This window comes from Camelus bactrianus, chromosome 7, assembly GCF_048773025.1.
Source record: "Camelus bactrianus isolate YW-2024 breed Bactrian camel chromosome 7, ASM4877302v1, whole genome shotgun sequence".
NCBI classification, from domain to species: Eukaryota; Metazoa; Chordata; class Mammalia; order Artiodactyla; family Camelidae; genus Camelus; species Camelus bactrianus.
In genome coordinates, this window is record NC_133545.1 from 10957339 (window position 1) to 10982125 (window position 24787).

The 24787-nt window shown below is 44.7% G+C and overlaps 1 long non-coding RNA gene and 1 gene segment (V, D, J or C); one reads left to right on the forward strand and one right to left on the reverse strand.

Annotated features, from left to right (window-relative positions):
* Nucleotides 1–307: 307 nt before the first annotated feature.
* LOC141578120 (uncharacterized) lies at nt 308–19819 on the forward strand. Its single transcript, XR_012508045.1, has 3 exons — nt 308–442; nt 11248–12701; nt 17610–19819. It is a non-coding gene; the product is annotated as an uncharacterized LOC141578120 (long non-coding RNA).
* On the reverse strand, nt 2650–8801 carry LOC141578109 (T cell receptor beta variable 20-1-like). The segment is given in 2 exon segments: nt 2650–8295; nt 8618–8801. Coding segments are annotated over 2 exon segments (603 nt in total).
* Nucleotides 19820–24787: the final 4968 nt, after the last annotated feature.

Here is a 24787-nt window from a genome sequence, read left to right on the forward strand (position 1 = left end):
CACCTGCCGATCATCGAGCTTCCCGAAGGTACAGCTTTGTGAGGGGAAAACCACACAGTTACATTTCTCATAGAGATTGTTAGAAACCCATCAGGCTCATACCCTGTGTCTTTCCTCTGCCTGACGCCCCGCACGCTGGGGAATCTGAGCCCCTTTACCGCTTTCCTCCCCCTTCCCTGGCTTTCTGTGCCATCAGCTGTTCTAACATCCCTTTCTGCTCACCCACAGTTGCCATGTACCAGCTTCTCCTTCTGGTTAATATCTTTCAAGTTGGGTTTCTGTTACTCCTTTTCCACCTCATACACCACTGATTTCCTGAGCTGGGCCCATGATGAGTTTGTGTGCTAAGAAGAGCCAGCGTTCAGCACTGTGGATTCACTGCTGGCACAGAAGTACCGCGCTGAGTCCCCTGCCTGAGTGGAGTTGATTTCCAGGCTGCAGGGTGAGTTTTTGGGACATTTAGCTGAAAATCGCTGTTTAAACCCTTCTGCCTCTTCCATAATGTCTCCTCCATTCTGTAAGTAAACCAAAAACTCGAATGCTTCTTCTAGCTTCTTACGATACCAGTAAACGTAATTATGTCCTTCTTTGGGGACACAGTCCATCTTTACTCTCTGTTCCTTTCCTCTGACCAGATGTCCAGGACTCTGGGTGACCCCCGTGTCCATGGAGCCTGCGGGGGAAAGAGACAGAAAGTAGAGACAAAGCCCAGGAGGAGCCTGATTCTGCAGCCACAGGAGAAAGTCCCGGATTTTGAATCTGACAAGTTCACAGCAGGAACTCACCTGCTCCCCAGAACAAAAGGGCCACACAGCAGAGGAGACCGTGGTACATGGTTGGCTCAGGAAAAAAGCAGGGCAGGTGGCTTTTTGTCTAAGGCTCCTCATCCCCCATCAGCAACGTCCTTGTGACGTGGTCCCTTCCCATGTCATCACAGTCCCTGTGGAGAGGAAACTAAACATTTTATAGGCTCGAGGGCAGGGAGGGCTGGTCATGCAACTAATGTGGCTTTCAATTTGCTTTTATTGACTTTTTCCTGACTCTGCTTTTTCATTATTTTTTTAAAACTAAAATAACTTACCCATACACATTTAATTTATTTGCTTTTTTAACCTGTCAGTTTGTCTCCTCCCCTCCCTACTCCTGTCTTAGACAGTGAACCCTCCAGTTTGCTGTACATCTATCAACTTCTACTGCACTTACAAAAATCACACAGCAGCTACTTCAAGTTAAAAACTACATTTTGAGCTATACAAACAATATTTATGATGACTATGCAGTGCGTCTAGGGAAGCAATTTGTTTTTGCCTGAACCAATCAGCGTAGTATTTAAGTCAGCACTAAGAATTTTTCAGCCCCTGGGTTATTTTTGTAGATTTTATTGTTCTTTTTTCTACCATGTCCAGGTAACCATAACCCTGAAGTTTATTTTCATTCACTTACATAAATACTAAAATCTGTAATGAAAAGTAAATATCTGCAAATTAGATATTATTTACCGTTGGATGTCTAATTTATCTAAGGGGAATCATTCTGTTCATATTTTTTCTGTGACTTTTTTTTATTTCTTTGTTGCATATAACTTGAGATAATTCTATTTCACTAATATTTAGGATTCTATTGTATTATTTTGGGACAACTTATTATCCATTTTTGAATTAATACACATAGTTTTCTTTCCTAGTTTTTAATGCTACTGCAAAGAGGACTGCATTCTTATACATTTCTCTGCATACTTAGGTGCAAGATTTTCTCTGTACCTGGGAATGCTGAGATCAAGCATTAGGGTCACCATGTCAGCTTTACATAATAAGACAAAATGCTTTCCAAATTAATTAAGCCGAATTAATAGTCCCATCAACATGCATGAGTGTTCTCTAGTGTTCCACCTCTAGGACTCAAGCACACTTAATATTCTTTTTTTCTGCACATTTAAAAAAAAATCACAAATATGTACTGTTCATTGTCTCGAAGAATGTTTAGAGCTTTAGATTTTTAAACTTACATAGTTATCAAAGGAATAAAGCAAACCACAAAATAAGAATTAAATAAAATGCACACACCTCACTATTAACAGCAACAATATTTTTCTTTTTTAGGGGGGGAGAAAATTGGGTTATTTATTTATTTTGATGGAAGTACTGGGCACTGAACCCAGGACCTTGTGCATGCTAGGCACATGTTCTACCACTGAGTTGCACCTTCCCACCTTGGGGCTGACACATTTTTATATTTGTAGGCCACTAGTGTTTCTATACATTGCCCTTTGTCCATTTTGGGGGGATTAGATATTCTTTGTAACAATTCCTTATACATTCTGGATACCAAACTTTGCCAGTGTTGTTAATATCTTTTCAACTTGTGGCTTGTGTTTTCACTGTTCGTAAAGTTTTTTTGTTGATATTCCTAGTTTGGTAGAGTCTATCTTTCTTTTTTGGAGGTTATGCATCTTAATTCTTTATAAACAAGACTCCCATAGCCCAAGTTCATAAAGATGTACTCCCATTTTTTATTTTACCAGTTAACATATTGAATGTTGCATTTAAGCATTTAATGCTTTTAGCATTTATTTTTGCTTATGCTGCAGAGAAGTGGCTTAAATTAATCTTTCTGTGGCTAACCCCTTGTCCCGAAGACCGTACTGTATATGGCATTATTCCCCTACAGACATGCAGTGATGGCTCCATCATATATTAAGTGCCTGTATATGCATGGGCCTTTTTTAAATCCATTAGTTCCCATTTGTCCATTTGTCTTTCATTATCTTAAATTATAAAATAATTTGATGATTGGAAAGTCACCTCAGTTTTTACTTCATTAGTATTATCTGCTCTAAACTTCCCTCTCTTTTCCACTTAAATTTCAGATTCCTTTTATCAAATTTCATGACATCTTTTATGATTTTGATCAGTGTTGCGCTGAATACACAGATGTTAGTGCAAAATCGGAATGCTTTTACTATTGCTTTAACTTACTCATGATCATGCTATATATCTTCACTTATTTCAGATTTTCAAAATGCCTTCCTCTGAAGTTGAGTAATTTTCTCAATTAAAGTCTTGCTTGTCTTTAATAGATTTGGGTTTTTTAATATATAATTTTACTGTTGGTAAATGCTCTCCCTTTAAAAATATATCTAACTGTTGCAAGTATATAGAAATAAACTGACTTTATTTATGTTAAAGTCAGTAAATTTATTAAATGTTGTTATAAGTAATGCAATGCTTCTTTAGATTCCTTTGGGTCTTCTAAACTTGTCATCTGCCTTTAGTCATCTTTTTTCTTTCTTTTCTTATTCTCCCCTTTTTTTCTTATTCTACAGGCTGAAAATTCAGCACAATGTTGAATAGAAATGGTGGTAGCATTTATATACTTATCAATTTTGTTTGACCCGGACAACTACAGGTACTGGATATGTGGCACATGGTATGGGAGTTACACTTCAAGATTAGATCCTGATATTTCAAGGGTCTACTGGCATCCCAGGACATCTGCAAACATTCTCCCATCTGTTACTGAACCAGGGTCATATTGTCCTATGCACAGTGAGCCAAAATGTTAAGAAGCTGAGGTTTGCAGCTAAAATAGGGTTTATTGTCAAGGCAGCCGAGTGAGGAGATGGGAGAACAGATCTCCAATCCACCTCTCCGAAGGCAAGGGGCTTGGAGTATTTATGGGACAAGGAATAAAGAAGCCGGATAGTCTGAGACACAGGGCACATGGGGAGGGTGGGGAAAGGCGGTTGGAAGGCAGTGTGTGAATCGTCTTTCTACACAGGCATGACTAAGCCACCCGCCTCTGCGTGTTCATAACGGAGGTGGTTAGCATGAAAAGAGCATGGACTCTTTGGTCCTGAGGCAAAAGGTCACGAAGGGGAAATGTGCCCAGTTGGAAGGTCACTGGTTCTAACCAGCCTTCACCAGTTCAGCTCCAACTAGACACAGCTGACTCTGGGCTCAGCTGAGCAGCAAGCAAATGACGCCATATTCCTGGAAAATAACTTGGGCAAATGTCTTATTATTTAGGCTACATGCCACTTAGAGGACAGCAAGTCTTAAGTTTTTTTTTAATTGAGGTATAGTCAGTTTACAATGTTGTGGCCATTTCTAGTGTACAGCACAATGCCTCCGTCATACATAAATATACATATATTCAACAATTAAAGTGCCCTTGAGTAGTGAAGGCAGGTGAACTGGATTTGACTAGTCATTACGCAGGGTTCCACCGCCAGTGTCTAATGTGTCTGACCTGAGTGCCCCGAAGGCGCTACCAACTCATCTCAGGTGGAGGAAGGCTTTGCTTGCTCCTGACACGCAGGTGTATTTCAGAGACCCACATCCCCCCCTAGTGGTCAAGGGGGCACATTCATGCCATGCCCTCTGGTCTCTCACTGCCTTCAACTCCTCTGTGGTCAGTGGGCAGTGGCCAGTTCCACACTGTGCAGCAGTAGCAGCCAGGCACCCCAAGTATCAGAGCAGAACCAGCCATCGGGGTGTTGACCTGCTGGGGTCCTGCAGAGATCTGTTACTAGTAATTAGGGACGCAATTCATCATTAATCCAGTATTATTGGTGGCTCATCAGTATAATTTGCTTCTCAACCTCTTCTGGCCACATTCAAGGTGAACATGGTTCCTTAGATCGCTGTCCTAAGTTCTCTGCTCTCTGTATATTCTATCATCAAAGGATCAAATGCGCTTTCATTCTTCCAGTTATGGAAATTGTCCCGGATTTTTACCTTCATCCAGTTCCACTGAGTCCCTGTCTTGAACATACAACTGCTTTCTGCATACTTCTGGTCAGATTTCTGTCTCAAAGTAACGCCCAGTGTTAAATAAATCATGAAACCTTCCCCCTCGATCCTCCGAGTCCATCTGGGTGTGATAGTCCTCCCCATCCTCCCCATTTATTGCCTCTCGTGTCTAATCAATTACCAAGTCCTTTGATTTTCTTCCTTATTTCCTAATTGTTTTAAATTTCTCATTTTTCAGTATTTCTATTACCACAGCCACCACTGTCTTAGCTTCGCCTGCCCGGGTCACTGCAGGGGCTGACTCTGTTCTCTGCCTCAGCCCTTTCCACACTGTCCAATGTTTTTTCACAAATGTAGCCAGGATGGTTTAAAAAAAAAAAAAAGCAGTGTACACACACACAGCAAGAACAAACATTAATTACTACAGAAGTTAAGTAGTTAAAACCTCAAGCCCAGGGCAAGGGATAAATGAGAAAATGAGAAATGGCTGTACCTTGTGCTGAATTTTGCTGAACCTAAGACTGTTCTAAAAACAAATTATCTACAAAAGAACCTCAATGTCTCCTATTAAATTTTATGTTAAATTCCATATCACATTCTTCGACATCCCTCAAAATTAATGTAGACTAAAATCTTTCTAAGAATCTTTAAGAGTTTTTTGCCCCTTGTTATGAGGAGAAAGTAATGTTTTTGTAAATTACACACAAATCTTGATGTAAATCATTAAGAATAATATTTAGTGTTTTCTCATACTTTTCCCAAAAGTCCAATAACCATTAAATATATGGTAATAGAGGCTTCAATTCTCACCACCTGTAGTAAGTTAGCCACAGTTCATTTTTGTTAGGAAAACCAAAGAATGTTAACTTTTTTTAAAAAAGGAACCAGAGATAATTACAGATTTTAAAAAACCACTAAAATATTTGAAGACTATTTGAAATTGACTATTTGTCACTCAAAAGTAGTCCAGTTGCTTTCCATGTTCCAGAATGGAGTCCCAGTAAAGCAGCTGATCAAGTCATTCCGTTCAGTTCCACTCTGGTCAGGGTCAAGGTCTAGTGTTCACGCCTTCATGTTCACACTTAGTGTCCACGAGCCACCTCCCTGGTTCTCACGACACAATACCCTCCATCCTCCCCTTCCACGGACTCTCATCTCTTCTGTTGTTAATTTTCTCTCCTTTTTGATCTCATAGGCACAGGATTTGATTAATCTTAAGCCGTGGCTAATAACACAGAGGCACTGTTTATCATGCACATTCTTTTATTTATTCAAATATACTAGTTACCTGACTCGTCCAGTGACGTGCGAGGTAGACCTTGACAATACTGAAGTTTAGCGCATCCCAGCTCCTGCCACTCCCAGTCCAAGCCCCGTATTAAATATCATTCCGGGGGTGGGGGAGGTGGAGCTCAGCAGTAGAGCGTGTGCCTAGCAGGCACAAGGTCCTGGGTTCAATCCCCAGTACGTCCATTAAAAGTAAATAATAATCTAATTACCTCTTCCCCTGCTCCAAAATAAATAATTCAGGAACAAACATCATTCTGAACTCGGGTCAATCCTCCTTGCCAGTGAGTGTTGAGAAATATTTGACAGCCAGCTCCCTGGAGGAGAGTAAATCAAGAACCCTGGATTGCTGTGCTGCACGCAGCCCCACTACGGCTGATTTCAAGCCATCAGCGTGATGCCACCGACACTGAAGTCGGGAGGATGTGCACCAGCGGCTTCTGGGAGCTGGGAAAAGCCAGCTCACGCAACAACAGCTATTTCTTGCTTTTCTTTTAATATGATTTTGTTCTGATCTATTTGTGGTCATGAAAATAATTTGCTTGATTTAGTTGGTTTTAGCTTTATATAAAATACATCATGCTTTACAAAATCTTATCAGGGTGAGTTTTTGCACCTCATATTATATCGCCAAGATGACCTATAACTTTGTTCACCATTCGTTTTGACTGGTGTATATCGTTTTCCATCACATGGATGTGCTACTGTTTAGTCATTCACTTTCTTATCAATGCATGTGTGCCTTGGTTCCATCATGAATAGTACTGCTTAGAATGCTTTTGCATTTATGTCATCTGATGCGCATATGTCAGATGTAGTGGAGCTGCTGGCTGCTGGAACAAAGGAACGATCAACTCTGTGAGATAATGCCAAAGGGCTTCCCAGTTGTTTGCATCACTTACGCTCCCACCAGTAATCTTGTGGAACCATACCCTCTCTAACAGGTTTTATTTCTAAGCTTTTTATATTTTGCTAATCAAATGGATATAAACTTAACGTATCTTTGTGTCTTGCTTCACATTTTCCTGATCACCAGTGAAGTCAAATATCTCATGTGTTTATTGATCATAGATGATTCTTCAATTAAATATATGTTAATATCTTTCGCTTATTTTTCTTGGGTCATATAAGAGTTGTGATCAATGTATGGTTTTTCCTGGGAAAGGATTTTTCTGACGGCTTTACATTCAACGCTCTTCTTACTATCTTGTGGCTTCTGATAGAAATCGCTGGCTTTGTAGACAGGTCTGAAGTCTTTTATTTACTCCCTCTGCCTTCTCTTCCCTCTGACACCTTCGTTGGGCGACAGCTCAACCAACACCTTCTCTGTGAAGGTTTTTGGCATGCTCCGTACCGAGGTGTAGAGGGTGCACCCCACCCGGCCTTAACCCATCCCTTCATCAACCACAGCACTATATATAGCACATCACTGAATTCTTTCCTGAGTCAGTATCTCTGCTTGGCTGCCTTATGATTCTGTTTATCTTGCAGGCCTGGGATGTTGACAAGACAACGCTGAATTGTCTTGGAGAGACTAGTGCCAACACTTATTACAAAAATGCACAGTGTTTTATAGAAGCATTTTGAAATCTACCCATAGGATTATGTGTTGATTTATCTAAGAACATATGATTACCATATGGTAGAGTCAGGGGAAAAAAACCCAGGCTTTATCATTTTCAGCCCAGGGAAATTCCATGTCAGTCGGCCACTTATAGACCCAGGTCCTTTCCCATATTGCTGGTTCTCAAACACCAAACCTTCTCCACACTCCGTACCCAGATATTTTTTTTTCTCTGTACACGCTCACGCTCACAGATGTCTCAGTCAGAGAGCCTGTGGTTTTTCTCTCCCACGCCCCCTTTCCACAGGGCTCCCTGCATTCGGCGGGGTCGGGGAGAGGGGCTGTTGCAGGATTCTTGTTTGGGTCTCTGATCTCCGCCCAGCGCTGTGTCACTAGCACTGCAGAAGTAGAGGCTGCTGTCTGCAGGGCGCACGCTCGTCACCGTCAGAGATGAAAACGTTAGGCTTGGATGGTTGATGGGAAACTTGTCCTTGGTAAAACCTTGTTCGTACGTGGCATTGGAGCCCTGGTTAGAAGTTGCTATCAGCGTGAGGCCCTGTTCCGGGAACTGACGATACCAAAACATAATCGTGGCCTGAAAGTCCTCTGCACGGCACTGGAACGTCACAGAGGCTCCCCTCTCACGGATAGCCCTGCTCGGATGTTGAGAGACCTGAGCGCCAAGCCCAGAGCCTGCGGAAACAGAGGTCAAGGAGATGAGAGAGGCCAGCAGGGCCAGGCAGAACATCACAGCCTCGCGCCCTCACCTTTCTCCCCGCTTCCAGGGAATCCTGTTTGTTGTGTGCAATCTTCCCGTCCTACTTCCTAGGATCATGATCCCCCATCTCCCCTGACTGGTGCCTTGTCGCCTTACCCTCTGCACCTCCAGACAGCATGGCTGCCCCCCTCCCCCCACCACCTTGATCAGCATCAACAACCCGGAGTCTGGCTACCGATCACCCAAGCCAGCTCGTGTGCACACTCGCCCAAGCTCCTCAGATAATAAGGCTCATACCAGGCCCCAGAAGCAGCAGGAACAGCAGCATCTTCAGGTGCCGGCCTCGCACCACGCCTCTGAAGAAAGGTCTGACCTTGCCCCTCAATCTTCCCTTCTCCACCCCTAGGAGGATGGATGACAGCCGGCCTAACCCTGAGGGTGCTGTATCCTGCCCCCTGGTGGTCATCGTCGCCAATGCTGCAGGGTCCATCACTTTTTAAAAACATTTTATTTTATTGAGTTATAGTCAGTTTACAATGTTGTGTCAATTTCCAGTGCAGAGCACAATTTTTCAGTTATAAGTGAACATGCATATATTCATTGTCACATGCTTTTTCACCGTGAGCTACCACAAGATCTTGTATACATTTCCCTGTGCTGTACAGTATAAACTTGTTTATCTGTTCTAAGTATACACCTGTCAGTATCTGCAAGTTTTGAACTCCCAGTCTGTCCCTTCCCACCCCTCTCCCCCGGCAACAAGTTTGTGTTCTATGTCTATGAGTCTGTTTCTGTTTTGTATTTGTTCATTTGTCTTTCTTTCCTTTTCTTTTTTTTAAGATTCCACATATGAGAGATCTCATATGGTATTTTTATTTCTCTTTCTGGCTTACTTCACTTAGAATGACCCATCACTCTTTCAATCAAAGAACCATACCAGCATTGCTGGAAGGGTCTCAGATGTTCTAATTTGACTCCTAATTTTAAAGAACATAAACGGAGACCTAGATCATTGAAGTGACTGAAACAAATTTCCTAGCCTTCTGTAAGGACGAGGGCGTGTTTGTGTATATTAAATGATACCATAGGTAATTCTTGCCTTCCGTAACATATCCTCAAATAACAATCGTGAGTTGTCTTGGCTAATCACTAGAACTAAGGTGAGCATAAGAAATCCCAGGCTAGAAGCTCAGTGTTCCTTCACACTGATAAGGACACTTCCTCATCTTCTCAATGAAATATTTATTTCATGACTATCTTACGCCAATGCCCTGGTAAAGTAAAGCATTTTAGTTCCATCTCATTTCCAACAACTTTCTTACTATTTCAGAGAACCCTGGCTGCAGGGGGCGGCGGGGGGGGGCCTTGGAGTCCTCCTCCTACCATATTTCAGTGTTTTAGATCCTATTCAGCGGTGAGTGTCTCTTTCCCGCTTCTGTTTCTCAGCATTTCGGTCTTTGTATAAATATATGGGGGAATACGTGGGAGAAGAAAGCCAGAGCTAACGCGAGGTTCAGAAGGGAATCCAAACAAAATGCCTGGAGCCAAGGCTTATATGTAATGGTCAGGGGCTCCCTCCATTTCCCCAGAAATTGCTGGTCCCAAGAGACATAGGGCCACACCAAAGAGACTGGGGCTCGTGGATGCCTCCAAGAATTATTTTAAAATATACTAGTCCAGCATTTTCTTCTGTATGCAGTTTGAATAATATAGACTGTCTGTCATTCATTGCTAGAAACAGAATTATACGATCAAATAAATATTTGTGAAAAAATGAAGTCCCAAGAACTAACAATACTTGTCTTCCAATTCGATGGGTGGCAGACCGCAGAGGGAGAAAATATACAGAAGACACTGAGACCGTTTGCAAAATAAAACTGACCACCTGTCAGCTGATTAGTCATGCAAATATCTCTCTCAACTCTTTTCCAAGTGCCAAGCGTACAGTTACATGAGTCTCCTCGGTGTTTCTCTGCACACATCCAAGGAAGGTCCACCGGAGCTAGAAACCCAATGTTGTTGAACAACGTTGTTGCTGCACTCATTTTTCCAAATGTTCTCCTACTGCCATATTCCAGGGTGGGGGCTGTGATCATCTGTTCCTGATTTTTATCTCCTGATTCTCTCCTGCCGTGGTTCCCTAAGCCCGTGTCAGTCTGTCCGTGCTTGTCCATCTCGTGAAATCCTGCTCACCGTGTGAGTTTCATCTCACATCCTGCCTTTTCTTTGAAGCCCTTCCTGATGTCACCAGACAGAACTGGCCGTGCTATTTCGCACACTCCACTCACACCTCTGACGCATGCACACAGTATATGATACTCGGTAACAGTGTGTTTCTACACGTTTCTCTCCCCGCTGGGCTTTTATTAATTTTCCGAAGGAAGGGACCATTTTGTGTTCATTTTTGTTTTCCACGATTTGGTAAAAAAGAGCTGGATTGTAAAATTAACCTCTCCTCTCTCCCTCTTTCTGATGTAGACAGATTTAGACACGTAATTTAAAAATCAGCTTGGTGGTTCTCTGAGGCATCGTGCCATTGCACAAAGTGTGTTGATGCAGCCGCTGCTTTGGATGCCTGGTTGAGGAGGAAGAAAGCGTTCTGATCAGGGGATCAAAAACAGAAAAGCCCCGCCACCTGGTGGGGACGCAGGGCTTGGGACACATTTATGTGCAAAGAGGAGGTGGCTTTGCTTCACTGTGTCTATACTGCTGGCACAGAGATAAACAGCCGTCTGGTTCTTCTGTGTCAACGTCACAGTGAGAGGAAAGAGCGGCTTCTTCTCCCGAGAGGCACTGTAGCCTTCGGCCATGTCTCCTTTCTGAACATCCTTTGCAGACAGTGAGAAGTAGATTAGTCTCGGCCTTTGTCCTGGGTCCTGTCGGTACCAGTACATGGTGTCATAATTAAAATCCTGTTCACATTCCAGGGTCACATCTCGTCCTTCCTCTTTGAGCACGTATTTTGGGGTCTGTGTGATTCCACCATCCACGGTGCCTGTGGAAGAAAGGGAGTCGCTCTGGAAACAAGGCCCCGGAGGGTGTCTCAGGGCTGCTGCTGTCGGGGAGAGGCTTAGATCTGGAGCTCAGCACCTTATGGGGCAGGAATTTGCTCCCTGAAGCCACGACTCACCTGCTCAGAGGAGACAGAGGGCCACCCAGTAGATCACCGGGCTGCCCATAGTGGGAAGGGCGTCTCCCTCCAGCTCCAAGCCCAGACAAATGAGGAAAGGAACTTAGCCCTGGGGCTCCCCCTTGGCTTAATGTGCAGAATTTGTCACACGGCTAGAATGGACACTTGGATAGGATCCTGGAGATATTCCAGACCGTCTCCCCGGTTTGGCAGATGAGGAGATTGAGAACGGAGCTCTCAATCACTGGCACCACCACCTTGTGTCTTCCTTCCCCAGACTCTGCACTTTGGCCCGATTGTCAGCACTGCCACATTCCAGGCCCGAGCTTCACTCTGATTGGCTCACGGGTTCACCTTCCTCGTCATGGTAACTTTTGCTCACAGGAGGACGAGCACACAGATGCTCTTGTCACACAAGAACGGAGAGTATGTTTAACCCCCTCGCTGCCAGGTACTGCTCCAGGCCTGCAGCAGCGGAGGAAGAGGACTACCACCGCCTGGAAACCGCCCCCCTTCCTCAGCCTACGCGTTTTATTGCTTTAGCTCGGCACGTCAAGGGTTGAACATTAGAGAAACGTTGATTGGCCCAAATAGTTCACTAAGTCCCCTCAGGAAAGACCCCGTGGTCCCAAGTGGCTATTACCTGTTGTAGATGAGTTTGCTGTCAGCCCAGAAACCTTAGAATAAGCAAGGAGAAGAATGATCAAGTGAAACTAACTGCTAACAACTGGAAGTTTTGCAGGAGCCCTGGGATAGCAAGCAGAAAACAAAGACATGCTATGCTTTCCTTGAGGGCCAGGTGGCTCTGAGCAGCCCGCAACCCGCCTTCGCCGTTTAGTCTTAAACCCCCCTCGTCCCACTTCTTCCTTGGAATAAAAGCAGCCTGAATCCTACCCAACATTAAGGTGGTTCTTTATGACGTTAGCCCGCCATCTTCTCAGTGTGCTGGCTTTCTGAATAAAGTTGCTCTTCTTTGCCCCAACACCTCTCTTGACTTACTGACCTGTGGAGCAGCGAGTGGTAAGAGCCTGACTCATTAACAAAAGTTGACAAGCCAGCCAGGAGTCTTGATGCTGGAGGCCAGCTGGCCCCGGCTGGGAAATCGTGCTGGGCAAGCCCCTAGCAGCTTCCAGGACCTCTTGTGCTGCAGGTCCTCCTTCAAAAGTCCTTGTAGCAGGGCCGGCCACCCTGGTGCTCAGCAGTTGGAGCAAAGACTTGCCATTTGGGAGTCGAAGGACTGAATGCAGAAAGGTAAGTTGCTTCCACGTACACAGCCAGAAACTCCCCTCCCCTGCACTCCGGGCTTTTCCTTTTTCCTCGCCAGAATAAGCCCCACTGGTTTTGCATTTGTGTGTGGGGGGGGTACCCTGTCAGACTCTGCCCAATCTGGTTTGTTTGTTTCTTTGGATGCTAGCATGTGGTTTGGGGGGCACTGTTTTGTTTTTCTTGACTTTGTTTTTAAAAGATGGGGAACGTCTGATCTGTCCCTAAGGAAAGCCCTCTAGGTCGCTTTTTGGAAAAATGTGCTGATTATAGCTATGAACCTAAAGACTAAGGAACAGATGGTATTTTACTGTAACAACGTGTGGCCACATTATTCATTGGGATCTGAAGAATGGTGGCCTCTGAAAGGTTCTCTGAATTATGATACAATCTTACAATTAGAGTTATTCTGTGAAAGAGTAGGGGGAAAGATAAAATTCCCTATGTGCAAGCATTTATGTTGTAACATCAGGATGAGAAAAATACAGTTGCCATCTTATGGTAGAAAGATCCGAAAAGAAACCCAAGAAAATCTCTTCTACAGCAGAGCAGGGAAAAGAGCAAGAGTGAGGATATGTCGCTGCAAACCTTACATCCCCCTCGGGCCGTGCCAGCTGTCCCTGCAGCTGCTCCCACCACCCCTGTGCAACTGACATCCATCCCTTCCATCGCCTCTTGTCCCTGAAGCACAACCCCTGACACTGAAGCTTGGGAACTGGCAGGACTGGCTCCCCCCTCCTTACAGGCATCAATCAGAAAATCCTGCATTATTTCCTGGAGCAAAGGGACCTGGTCTCCAGTCATCATCTAAGACCCATCAGGGCACTCAGTTCAGACTAGGAGCCACCTTTGGGGCAGGGCAATTTCCCATTACCCTGTAGAAAGCCTCAATAAGAAGAGCCAGTCAGCTGGGTTTTGTGAAGCACAGTCCATTTCCAACCTTTGATTTATTTAACTGGAAGGACAGTGAACTTCTTATAGAAAATACCCTTTCCAAAGGACAGAATTGTTATTTTCGTTTTCGCTACCCACCACCCTTCATGGGCAGGCATTCATAGTCTCAGTATGATGCTTACTGGCAATGAGATGATGGTCACCTACAAGGCTAGAGGTAGCGCACGAGCGCCACCGAGTGGATCCAAACGGCACACCTGAAGCCTGCTTGGCAGGACCCACTGTTGAACCACACTGGACCCTAATGAAGGGATGCCCCACGCACTACTGTAAGTCCATCCTGGCAGGACTCTGGGAAGGGGTACCCAGCCAAAAGTGCCTAAAAAATTTCAAGAGATTCAGCAATAAACAAGTGAAGACCCCTCCGAGTTTCGGGGAAAATTTACCAGGCGTTACACTAAGCAGACCCTGAGGCCCCAAACACTAGAATGGTAAACATGGATTTATTGGACAAAGTGCTCCAGATATCAGGAGAAAGTGACAGAAACTGGATGGTGCCTTTGGAATCAATCCTTCTGGGTTGGTGGATATTGCTCTTAAGATATTCAACAGCAGAGAACAGAAGCAGAAAACATAAGGTAAAAAAAAAAAAAAAAAAAAAAAAAAAAAAGAGCCGCTTTTCTGACTGCAGCATTGGATTCCCAAAAAGAAAGGTAAGTTCCCCCTAGGCAAGGAAAGGTGCACTGACTGTAGAGAGGAGGAACCTTGGAAAAGGGAATGTCCCAGACAAAAGAAAAGAGGGCTGAGGAGGAGAAAAGGGTATTGAGGGAGGAACGCTTGGATCATAAATGAGGGAACCCAGGGCCTCTCCAGGATGCGCAGCACCCAATTCAAATATCCCCACTGGAGCCCCAGGCACAACTGACAGTGGGGAGCAAACTGATTGACCTTCTAGCAGATGTGGGTGAAACCCATTTCATGCTAAATACCAAAATGGTACACAGAACATCCCAGTACACCCCCATCACTGGGGTATCTGGAGAAGCACAGAGCCTATCATTTTTACAACCATTGCAATGTTAATTAAGAGACCTGACATTTAAACACAGTTTCTTGTATACGTCTGAACGCCCTAGTCCCCTCTTGGGTCGAGATCTCCTTTGTAAAGCTAAATGCACAAGTGAGACTTTCACCAGGACAACTTGATATACGGGTCCTGCCAGAACACATTTTAAACCTACAGATGGCTCTCCCAGAAAAGGAGACAGACTTCTTTGCCCTGAGGTCTGCAAAAAGGTAAGACCAGAAGTGTGGCCTGATGGTACCTCAGGAAAGGTTGAAAACTCAAAGCCAACACAAATCCCATCGAGAAAGGACGCTGGGACTCCTAGCATAAGCTATCCTCTGAAACACGAAAAGGAAATCTAGCTAATTCTTGAGAGATTTTTTAAAATGGGACTCATCAGATCTTGCAAGTCCCCATACAACACCCCCATCCTCCCGGTTAAAAAGCCAAATGCAGCAGAGTATCTCTTTGTTCAAGACTCGAGGGCCATTCATGATTTAGTCCAAGACCTGCACCCTGTGATGATTTTTTTTTTCTGCATCTCTACTGCAGAAGAGTTACAGTAGCTTTTTGCCTCTGAATGGCAGGCCCCAGAAACACCGGGAACGCAACAGTGTGGCTGGATAGTCTCAGGGTTTCAAAATTCTCCTCCTTAGTTTGGAGCAGTGCTGGCTAAGGACCTCAGGAGCTTGACAGTAGACGAAGGGCTCTTGCTCTGATGGGCGGATGACGAGCTGCTAGTGAGCGCCACGCATGAAAAGCATCTACAGAATAGCATTAAAACTCTCAACTGTTCGGCTGAATGTGGATGGAAAGTCTCTTTGAAAAAGGCCCAGGTTTGTCAAGCAGCAGGTCACTTATCAGAGTTTTGCTCTCCCCAGAGACAACGAGGTCTTTTGCCTGACAGAAAACAGGCGACTGCAGAGTTAGGAGTACCCGAGGCCGCAGACAACGGAGGGGTTTTTTTTTTTTTTAAGGAATGGCAGGATTCAGGATCTATATCCAACAGAATTAGAAGCTCATACTAAAGTCCCTCTACCAGGCTCTAAAAGAGTGCCAAACAGCCTTTGAAACCATAAAAAAGTTCATCTCAGCCCCAGCTTTGAGGCTACCAGATTTGAAAAACCCTTTCAAATTATACATCCATGAAAAACAGGGCGTAAGTCTTGGGGTATTAACTCAATCTCTGGGACGCATCCTGCGACCTGTCGCCTACTTCTGAAAACAACTAGATCAGACAGTTAAAGGAGGGTCCTCTTGCCTTTGGCTGTCACTCGTGGCATACTTCAGGAATCCAAGAATTAACCCCTGGGACAACCCACCACAGTGTCTGTCCCTCACCATGTCCTTTCTTTACTAGAACAAAAGAGGGGCTATTGGCTGACTTCTGGGAGAATGGAAAGTATCAAGCCACTCTCCCAGACTATCCCAGTGTAAGAGTGCAGGTCACTTTGCCTCTAAATCCAGCCACATTGCCCCAACGAATGCTGCATGATCCCCAGAGCATGGCTGACTGCCTGCCTGTCATCGAGCTACTGCATACTTCAGCAGACCAGGCCTAACAGATGAACCCTGGCTGAGCTGAATTTTGGAACTGGTCATCAGTGGGAGGAGGTTCACGGATCAAGGAAGTCAACACACTGGGTATGCGGGGGTAACTTAGAAGAAATTGAGGCCCTGCCCTCGGGGAACTCAGCTCAGAAGGCAGACATCATTGCTCCGACAAGGACCCTCCTACTCACCAAAGGGAAGAGAGCAAATATATAGACAGGCTTGTGATGGATTCTCTGCAGTACGTGCTCCCAAGGCAGTCTGGAAAAGAGAGGGGCCTCTTTCCCTCAAATAATAAAGACATAAAACATGCTTCTGAAGTCCCATCACTGCTAGAAGTGGACCACAACCACTCACAAGTGGCCATAAACATTGCCCGGGCCAAAGAGGTGAGACTCATAAAAAACGCAGTCAGTTAGCTAACCAAGCGGCAAAGAAGGTGGCAGAGGAAGGTGACCACCAAGCCATGATGAGTCCGCTGCTCCCGCAAATTGGTTTGTCAAAATATCAGCCAGAACATTCAGAAGGGCCAAAGAAAGGGCCAAAGGGTGGGGTCTCACTTTTGATCACACCTCGCCCGGCTGGAAATGTCATGCACAAGAATTGTATTGATCCCTGTCGCCCCTTTGAACACCGCGTTAACGACACTTTGCTGACGGTGCCCATCGTGGGAGGGAGGCCACCTCACAATGGACTCAGAGTGTATCAGAGGGCCTAACCTTCAAGAGACCGTCCAGCAAGTCAGTCAGAACTGCACGATCCGATCTAAAAATAACCCGAAGACTGCCACTAGATGCCTCGCAGATGGGAGCTGAACACAGTGCCCCGCTGAGGACTGACGCACAGACTTCAGTCAAATGCCCTGAGCCACAGTAAACTTTATACTTGTTAGTGTTTATGGATACTTTTTCGGGATGAGTGGAGGCATATCCCACCAGGGCAGAAAATGTCTCTGAAGCAAAGTCCTCCTTACAGAAATCATCCCCCAATCGGACTGCCGAGCCCCCTTCCAAGTGACAACGGATCTGCTTGTCTCCAGCATAACCCAACAAGTGTCTAAAGCATTGCGTGTTGACTGGAAACTTAATTCACCTGGGAGACCACAATCAACAGGGAAAACAGAAGTCATCCATGAAAAGAGCATTGCTAAAAAAAGTCAAGAGACTAGTTTCGTGTGGGATGAGACCTTGCCAATTGCCCTGCTAAGGATCAGAGTGGCTCCCAGGAACAAACTTAAGCCCCTTTGAAATTTTGGACGGCAGGCCATTCCAGGTGTCTGCCCAGGCGGGGAAATCATTGATGCTTTAAAGGACCTAGCTGGTGCTAACTATGTCAAATCGATGGCCACTATACTAACTTCTGTTTATACTTTTTGATTCCAACAGGTCTGTCTCTCCAACTGAAGTCACCCTGCACCCTTTTCAACTAACCCAGGCACCTCATCCTCCTTAAAAGCTGGAAAAAGCAAGGACCCAACCACCCGCTGGCTGTGAAGTGGACCGGAGGGGGCCGTATGAGGGCTTGCTGACCGCACAGTCATCAGTTAAGCAGCTGGGGTTAAGCTGTGGCTTCGCCACACCTGTTAAAAGCAGCATCCACAGCAGAGGGCCAAGGGGCGCCTTGTAGGGTGGAGGAAACTAACAGGCAGTGGACTGGAGAGCCTCTGAATGATTTAAAGTTTCTCTTCAAAAAAAAAAAAAAAAAGGTACGTAAGGAAAGCATGTTATTCTCTAAGTGTTTTGACTATCCTCCTGGGAACTTCCTCCTTTCCCTCAGCTTGGAAAGATACTTTTTAGAATTTCCTGCATCAGTAGCCTCTTCTGCTAATCCATCTCACAGCTGGATATGGCATCCCAAATCACATTCTGTTTGTCATCATGGGAACCCACTAGTTTACCCCATTTATGATTTTTCCAGTATCTCCCTGTGTTGGTCTAGAAATCCCCAGACCACCCGAAGAAAAGTCTATTGGGTCTGGTGGATACATCTACTAAATGATGCTATGAAACCACCGTGTTTTTATTTAGTGACCCTCTTTTCCTTATTTCATTAAAGATGCTTTTGAGTATGTAGAATGTGAGGAGGATTTCCGCTTTCAGCGAGGTATAAAGGGAGAAAGTACATTACTGATCTGCGCTAATCACGCTGATCCCTGGTTTAGAGACAGCCGTGTAGATATTCTCTTCCACGGTTTTGTAGCCTGTGCCCCAGAAGGACACAGATGTGTGTGTTGTCAGGAAAATATGCCACGGGCACATGACTGCGTAGGGAACAGAGCAGACAGGAGCTGCTGTCCATTAGGGGTCCTTGCTATGCGTTAGGTTATATGCTTGCTGAGCAGGGAGGGGGCCTCTTGGTAGCAAACTCCACATGGTGCACCTGTGTGAGTTCTTTCTCTGATGTAGAACTCACATTGGCAGAATTCGACAGGAGTTTGGCTACAATAGCCTTCAGACCATCAAAATGGGTCTCAACAGGCAGACTGGTTTTCTGCATTGTTTTCCTGGGTCCCACAAAGGGTCCAGTCAATGTTTTTGGGTATTTTAAGCTTGGCCTGTCCCTCTTACTAATTGTTATTCTTGTCTAACTCCTACTCAGTGTTGTCATTAAGTGCGGGTATGTCGTTCAAAAACCAGAGATCACAGTGCAAACGTGACAACGATGTTTGACAGAGACTAGGCAGGCTCACTGACCCTGGACAGTTAACAAGGGGAAAGAAGTGCCCCGCTGATGAGGAACAGGAGATTTCTCTCATCTCACAACAGGCTCCTTAGATCCCAAAGACACTCCCCAATATCCCCTCCTTTGTTCCCACCTAAGTTTCTGCTAAGTGCCTTTTGTTTCAGGGCTGAGCTGAGGGAGCATGGAGACTAGCAGAACGAAACTGCCACCACCAGGATGAAGACATGGTGAAGGACCTTGTAATAAACGACCCCGCAGCCCGGCCGGGAGCTGGAGCTGTCCTGACCGGCTACTTGGCAGACGGCTCCCGACTCGAGTGTTTCGTTTTTTCCCCTCTCCAAGCAATAAAAGCAGCTGTTTTTCACTTTGTCTTTCTGCCTCATTTGAAAATTCTTTCTCACTCTGCGGGCAAGAACCCACATATTTGGTAAGCAGCCTTGTCTACCCATTTGGTGGGCTTTTTTGGTTTGGGGGGGGTCCCTCTACCTGCAAACACCAGACACAAAGAACACTTTCAATTTCAGGTTGATCAATTCCACTCCACAGTCACCCCTTCCTCCACCCCATTCAGCACGAGTGGCTGTTGCCCCCTTTCCCCACAAGATTGTGGAACGGTGGTGACAGCGGGGAACTGGAACAGAAGACAACTAACACCTTCTTGAAAGCGCCTCCCTCATTCTTCAGCCTTCATATTCTTCTACTTTAGCCCTGCAGGTCAAGAGTTAAACACTAGAGAAACGTTGCTTGTACCTAAGTAGCCCATTAAGTTCCCTTAAGAAAGCTCCCATCCCGCAGTCCCCGATTAGCTCTGTTACTTGTAGAGAAGTTTCTTTCAGCCTAGAAACCTTGCAAATAAGCAGAGAGAAGACAGGTAAAGTAAAAACTGCTGCTAACAACTGATGAGAGCTAACAATGCGGAGTTTTGCAGGAGCCCTGTGATCCCGCCCACGTGAATAAGCAGGACAAAGAAATGTTATGCTTTCCTTAAGGCCAGGTGGCTCCAAGAAGCCTGCAACCCACCTTTACCCTTTAATCTTAAGCCCTCCGGCCTCCCTTCCCCTTTTCCCTCCTCAGTTTGTTGGCTCTCTGAATAAAGTTGCTATTCCTTGCCCCAGTACCTTGTCTCTCAACAAGGCTGGGTATTGGCCTGTGACGCAGCGAGCGGACAGGCAAGGACTAGTACAGACCCATCCTGCTTTCACACCAAGGCTCCCCTTTCATTTCACCACCTTCTCACTGGCTGGTTTTACTTGTCATTTTCGTTCTCTTAGGTGTTTCCCTGCCTTCCTTCAATCCCTAAGTTTCACGTTTTAGTTTAGTTCTTCCTTCACTTCTTTAGAGAGTTGTCTTTTAAAGAAAAAGAAAGAAAAGAAAGGAAAGATCTAGTTCCTGAGTTCAATCAACCTTTAAAAAAATGTCTCCCTGCTTTCCCCCTTTCTGTTCTTAATTTTTGAGCTTCTGGTTATACTTGGGTTATCCTGTTACTGAACTAGCTTTGTCTTGCTCGAGGCACAGAAAACAGAGACGCAGAGACTTGAGGCAGAGTTTCTTCTTAAGATAGACAAAGAGAGAGCACGGAAGAAAAAAAACCTCACCCCCTCCCCCCCGCACAGCGAGGGGCTGCGGTATTTATGGGATGAGGCCTAAAGCAGCAGGGCGCTGTGGGGCGTGGGGAGCGCGGGGAAAGGTGATTGGCAGGTGCGGGAGCACCATTCTGCGCAGGCCTCACTAAGCTGCCGGCCTCTGCGTGTGTCAAAGGTCACGGGGCGCCCCGCGCATGCCCAGCGGGAGGGCGGCCGGTCCCATCCCACCTTAACCAGCTGAGCTGAAGTAGACCCAGCTGAGACACCAAGTTCCTGGGAACTAAGTCAGGCCAACATCTTACTGTTCAGACTACAGGCTGCTTAGAGAACATGCAAGTGTTAAGGTGACCGTGATTAGTGAAGGCAGGTGGAGTGGATTTAACCCATGGTTTTACTTGTTGAGTGTGTTTAATTCTGTTGTGTGTATAGACTTGGAATTATTTTCTGACTCGTGATTATTTGGGGTGGGGGGAGGGGTAAAAGGTGTGAATTTTCCTCTAGTCCATGGATTTTACCTTCCTCTTCATTTTTGTGATGCTGGGTGTTTCACAATACGCTCAACTTAATGGTATCCTTTTCCACTGTTGGAGCAAGTGGAGACACTTTTGTAGCTTTGCTGGTTGCTTTTCATGATGGGGGTTGTGAGTCCTCTTACTTTGTGACTCTCTTCTGTTTTGCAGGACTCTGTAAGTCCCCCCTCCCCTTTTCTTCTTTTTTCCTTCCCACTACTCACGTGCCAGAGGAGCCTTCTTCCTAACTTATTTATTTTTTTCCCTCAGAAGCTGCACATTCGGAAGAGGATCGCTCTAAAACACGTGCCAGGTGCTTTTAAAGGAGTGTGCATGCTTTGAAAGCTTCTTCCTGCAGTCCCGCTCAGGTCTGATCTGGGGTTCATCTGGTGGTCCCTCCAACACCCTCTAACCACCAACCCCTTGCCGCTGTCACTGCCCCTCCTGCATCTTCGTAGCAGTTTGTCTGGTCCTCCTCCTGGGTGGGGAGGGGAGGGACTGGAGTGCTTGAAATAATTTGTAAAAATCAAAAGGCAGAAAATGCTGTAGTCACATGGTTTCTACTCCATCCTGGTGCGGGTGGACTTCTTGGTACACATGAATGTGAAATGACTTTCCTGCATCTGTCTGCTTTTGATTTTCTGAAATTGTTTCATCAAAGAAAATGATAATAAACAGTGTTCTGTAGGTGCCCAGCATTTGTTGTGTGATGAGAATTAAAAAAAAAAAATTCACTAATTGACACAACATTGTAGACTGAATATACTTCAATAAAAAAAATATTCACTGAGATAAACCTTTGAGGTGATGTTTCTAATGAACAATAGTTGGGGACCAGATCTATCTCTCAAATTCCAGACCAATTTATCCAACTCTATTTCCACCGTCTCTGCAATATCCTATTGCAGAGTCTTCAGTCCTGGCATCCGTACCTGCCTGCATGGGCACTAGGCAGAGGACAAAGCCAGTATTATTCCAGAAGGAATAAGAATCAGCATAGCACGGTGTAAACATCACAGCCCTTTTGGCCGGACAGAGACAGAACTGGGTTCTCTCTTTCTTCATCCCTCTTTTTTTTTTTTTTTTTTTTTTTTAGTTTAAGAAAAGAAATGAACTCCTGGTACCATGTTTTCTTATGCTGAAAATAAAGTGTTTCCTTTGCTTGTCTTGGTGATTAAGTAAAGTTCTGTATTTAAAGCAGACAATAGAGGACTTACAGAGCACGAAATAGAGAGAAGTATGCACCAATAAATATTTAACATGACAAATTTTGTCCAGTTTTTCAAAAATCTCTACTGTTTTCCAGTGACAGAGTCTTAGTTCCTGAGCTTGGGCTGGGACGTGCCAAGCCTCCCCTCTTTCCATCTTCATCCCACAAAAAGCTTTATGGCTGATTGAACTAATCAAACATGTCACCTCCCCCAGGAGGCAGGGGGTTACCCAGAGGAGCCTGATGTCCACGGCAAGATCAGCGGCAGGATGAACTTTCCAGCAATGGTGTCTGATGCTCATCAGCGAAGAGGAATGGAAGTTCTGGGCTCTCTCGGCAACACCCCCAGCCGCGGGGGCACCGCCTACAGGAGAGGGGGACTCCTTCGTCCAAATGTTGGACCTCTTGTTTATTTTGTAACATGGAGGATGTAAACAGGCTCCAGTCTCACGTGAGGGTTCTTAGGGAAGTTGAAGTTTGAGGAAATCATATGAAAAAGGAAAAAGGGAAAAGAGGAGAGTGGTTAGGGATAGGACAGGTGGGAAGTGCTGGAAGGGAAGGACTAAAACCTGACACAAACGTACGCTTCAGGAGCGCGAGAGCCAGAAACTAACGGAACATTGTAAATCAACAATACGCCAGTCAAAAAAAGCAAAACAAAAAAATTTAAAATAAGTAAGAGCAAGAAGAAAATTGTAGAGCCATACACTAGGATTGTAATTTTATCAATCTTACAAATTTCTCTTGGTAAAAGGTCTCAACCTTTAATATGAACAAAAATCGCCAGGGGCTTGGAAAAATAATATGTACTCCTATAACTCACCTCCAGAAAGTCTGACTCTGAAATTCTGACTCTGTCCTAGAATTTACCTGCTTACCCTAACCCTCAGTGAGGCAGGTGGTCTCAGACCTCACTTTTTTTTTTTTTTTTTTTTTTTTTTTTTTTGCGTAGAGATTCTTAATAGGCTAAACTAATTAAAAAAAAAAAAAAAGAGAGACCACTTTATTAAATTACATGTTAAAATTTAAATAGAACAAGAAGAATGTTCCTGGGAAAGGGAATATTTAATGGATAGATTTAGGTCCTGGAAATTGCATTTAAAAAAAGAATCAACAGGAAATAAGAAACCAAATTGAAAACAATGTGAATGAAGCTGAGGGAGGAGAATTTCCCAGGGCTTAGGGTATAGTCAGTATTGGCAAATGCTTCAAAGCGATCACACCAGTCAGAGAAACAGAAATAAGTCTTTGTCCCAGCAAGCATATAATTTTAGTCCTCAGAAGAATAGTTTCATAAGAATGGAAGTAGTCCCCCCAAAGCAGAAGACGGCATTCAAAGCACTGACTCCTCTGTGACAAAAGCAAAGGGGTTAGTTACTGAGTAAGACTTGGATTTGGAGAAGAGCAAAAATGGACAGTAAGGAACATTCACTTTTGAGCTGCTGTTTCAAGGGGTCCGAATGAAGTTTTGCCTGGGACAAAAGTATATTTGGACTTCTGGGAGTAAGACAAGTGGGTTCAGCTTATACTGAAATAAGAGCAGATGTGACTGGGAAGAGTATACAAACTTTTCTAGAGATGAGTGGTGGGTGGCATAGAAATAATCAGTTTTGTAAAGAGATCATCAAATTTTAGAGGAGGTGTTTTGAATCCTTTATCTGCTCTACAGAATTGCATGGATCTCCCTAGGTAGGGGTAAAGCCACAACGCCTGCTTTCACCTACACTGATGTGGAATTATTGTCTCACTACAGTTTGGACCACACACCTGAGGGCTTTTCAACTGTCTGCATATCAATTTGCAGTTGCACATCAGATGTGTTTCCACTGAGTACATACATATTCATCTGTCTCCTTCCTCAACTCCATAGAAGCTAATTAGTGACCGGGGGGAGGAGGGGTCTGACATTATCACACTTAAAATTAGCACGCTTTTTGTGTGACTTGGATTTAACTCCTAAAAAAGAAATTAACCAGAGTCTTCACTTGGTCTGATATTATTCTAAAAACTAAGGATTTGGTCGCTCCTCTGATCCTTTCTCTTTTCCTAGGTTTTTTGTATCCAGCAAAAGCAAGTTATCCTTCACCCCTCCCACGTGGTGGATATCTCTTGGGTGTCCTGGCCCCTAATTAGAGAACTGAACTCCACTCTTTGGAATTCTTGATGCATAAGGTCAAAGTCACAGACTCTCAGCTGCCATGTTGTTCAAAATAACTCAACCCATTTGGCTAATGTTGAGTTTTCTAGAAGCACAGTTTTTAGCAAAACAGAATCTTTTTTTTTTTTTCCTATTTTCTGGATTTGTAATCTAGCATGAGAGAAGGCTGATCCTTCTCAATGTGGCTGGAAGGCTGACGTCTGAATCTATAATCATCTCATAACTACGCAATTTAAGAAATGAAGGAGGCGGTCTATAATAAGGGAGAACAAACGGAGCCAACACAGTGGGAAAAGAAATGAGCTGTCGAATGTGCCATGTCACAGGTTCAGGACTTCAGTCTGGTTTCTTCCAGAGAAAATCCTATGTTCTTGTTTTGGGGTTTCATAGGATATGCTTTAACATTGCAAGAAATTTCCAT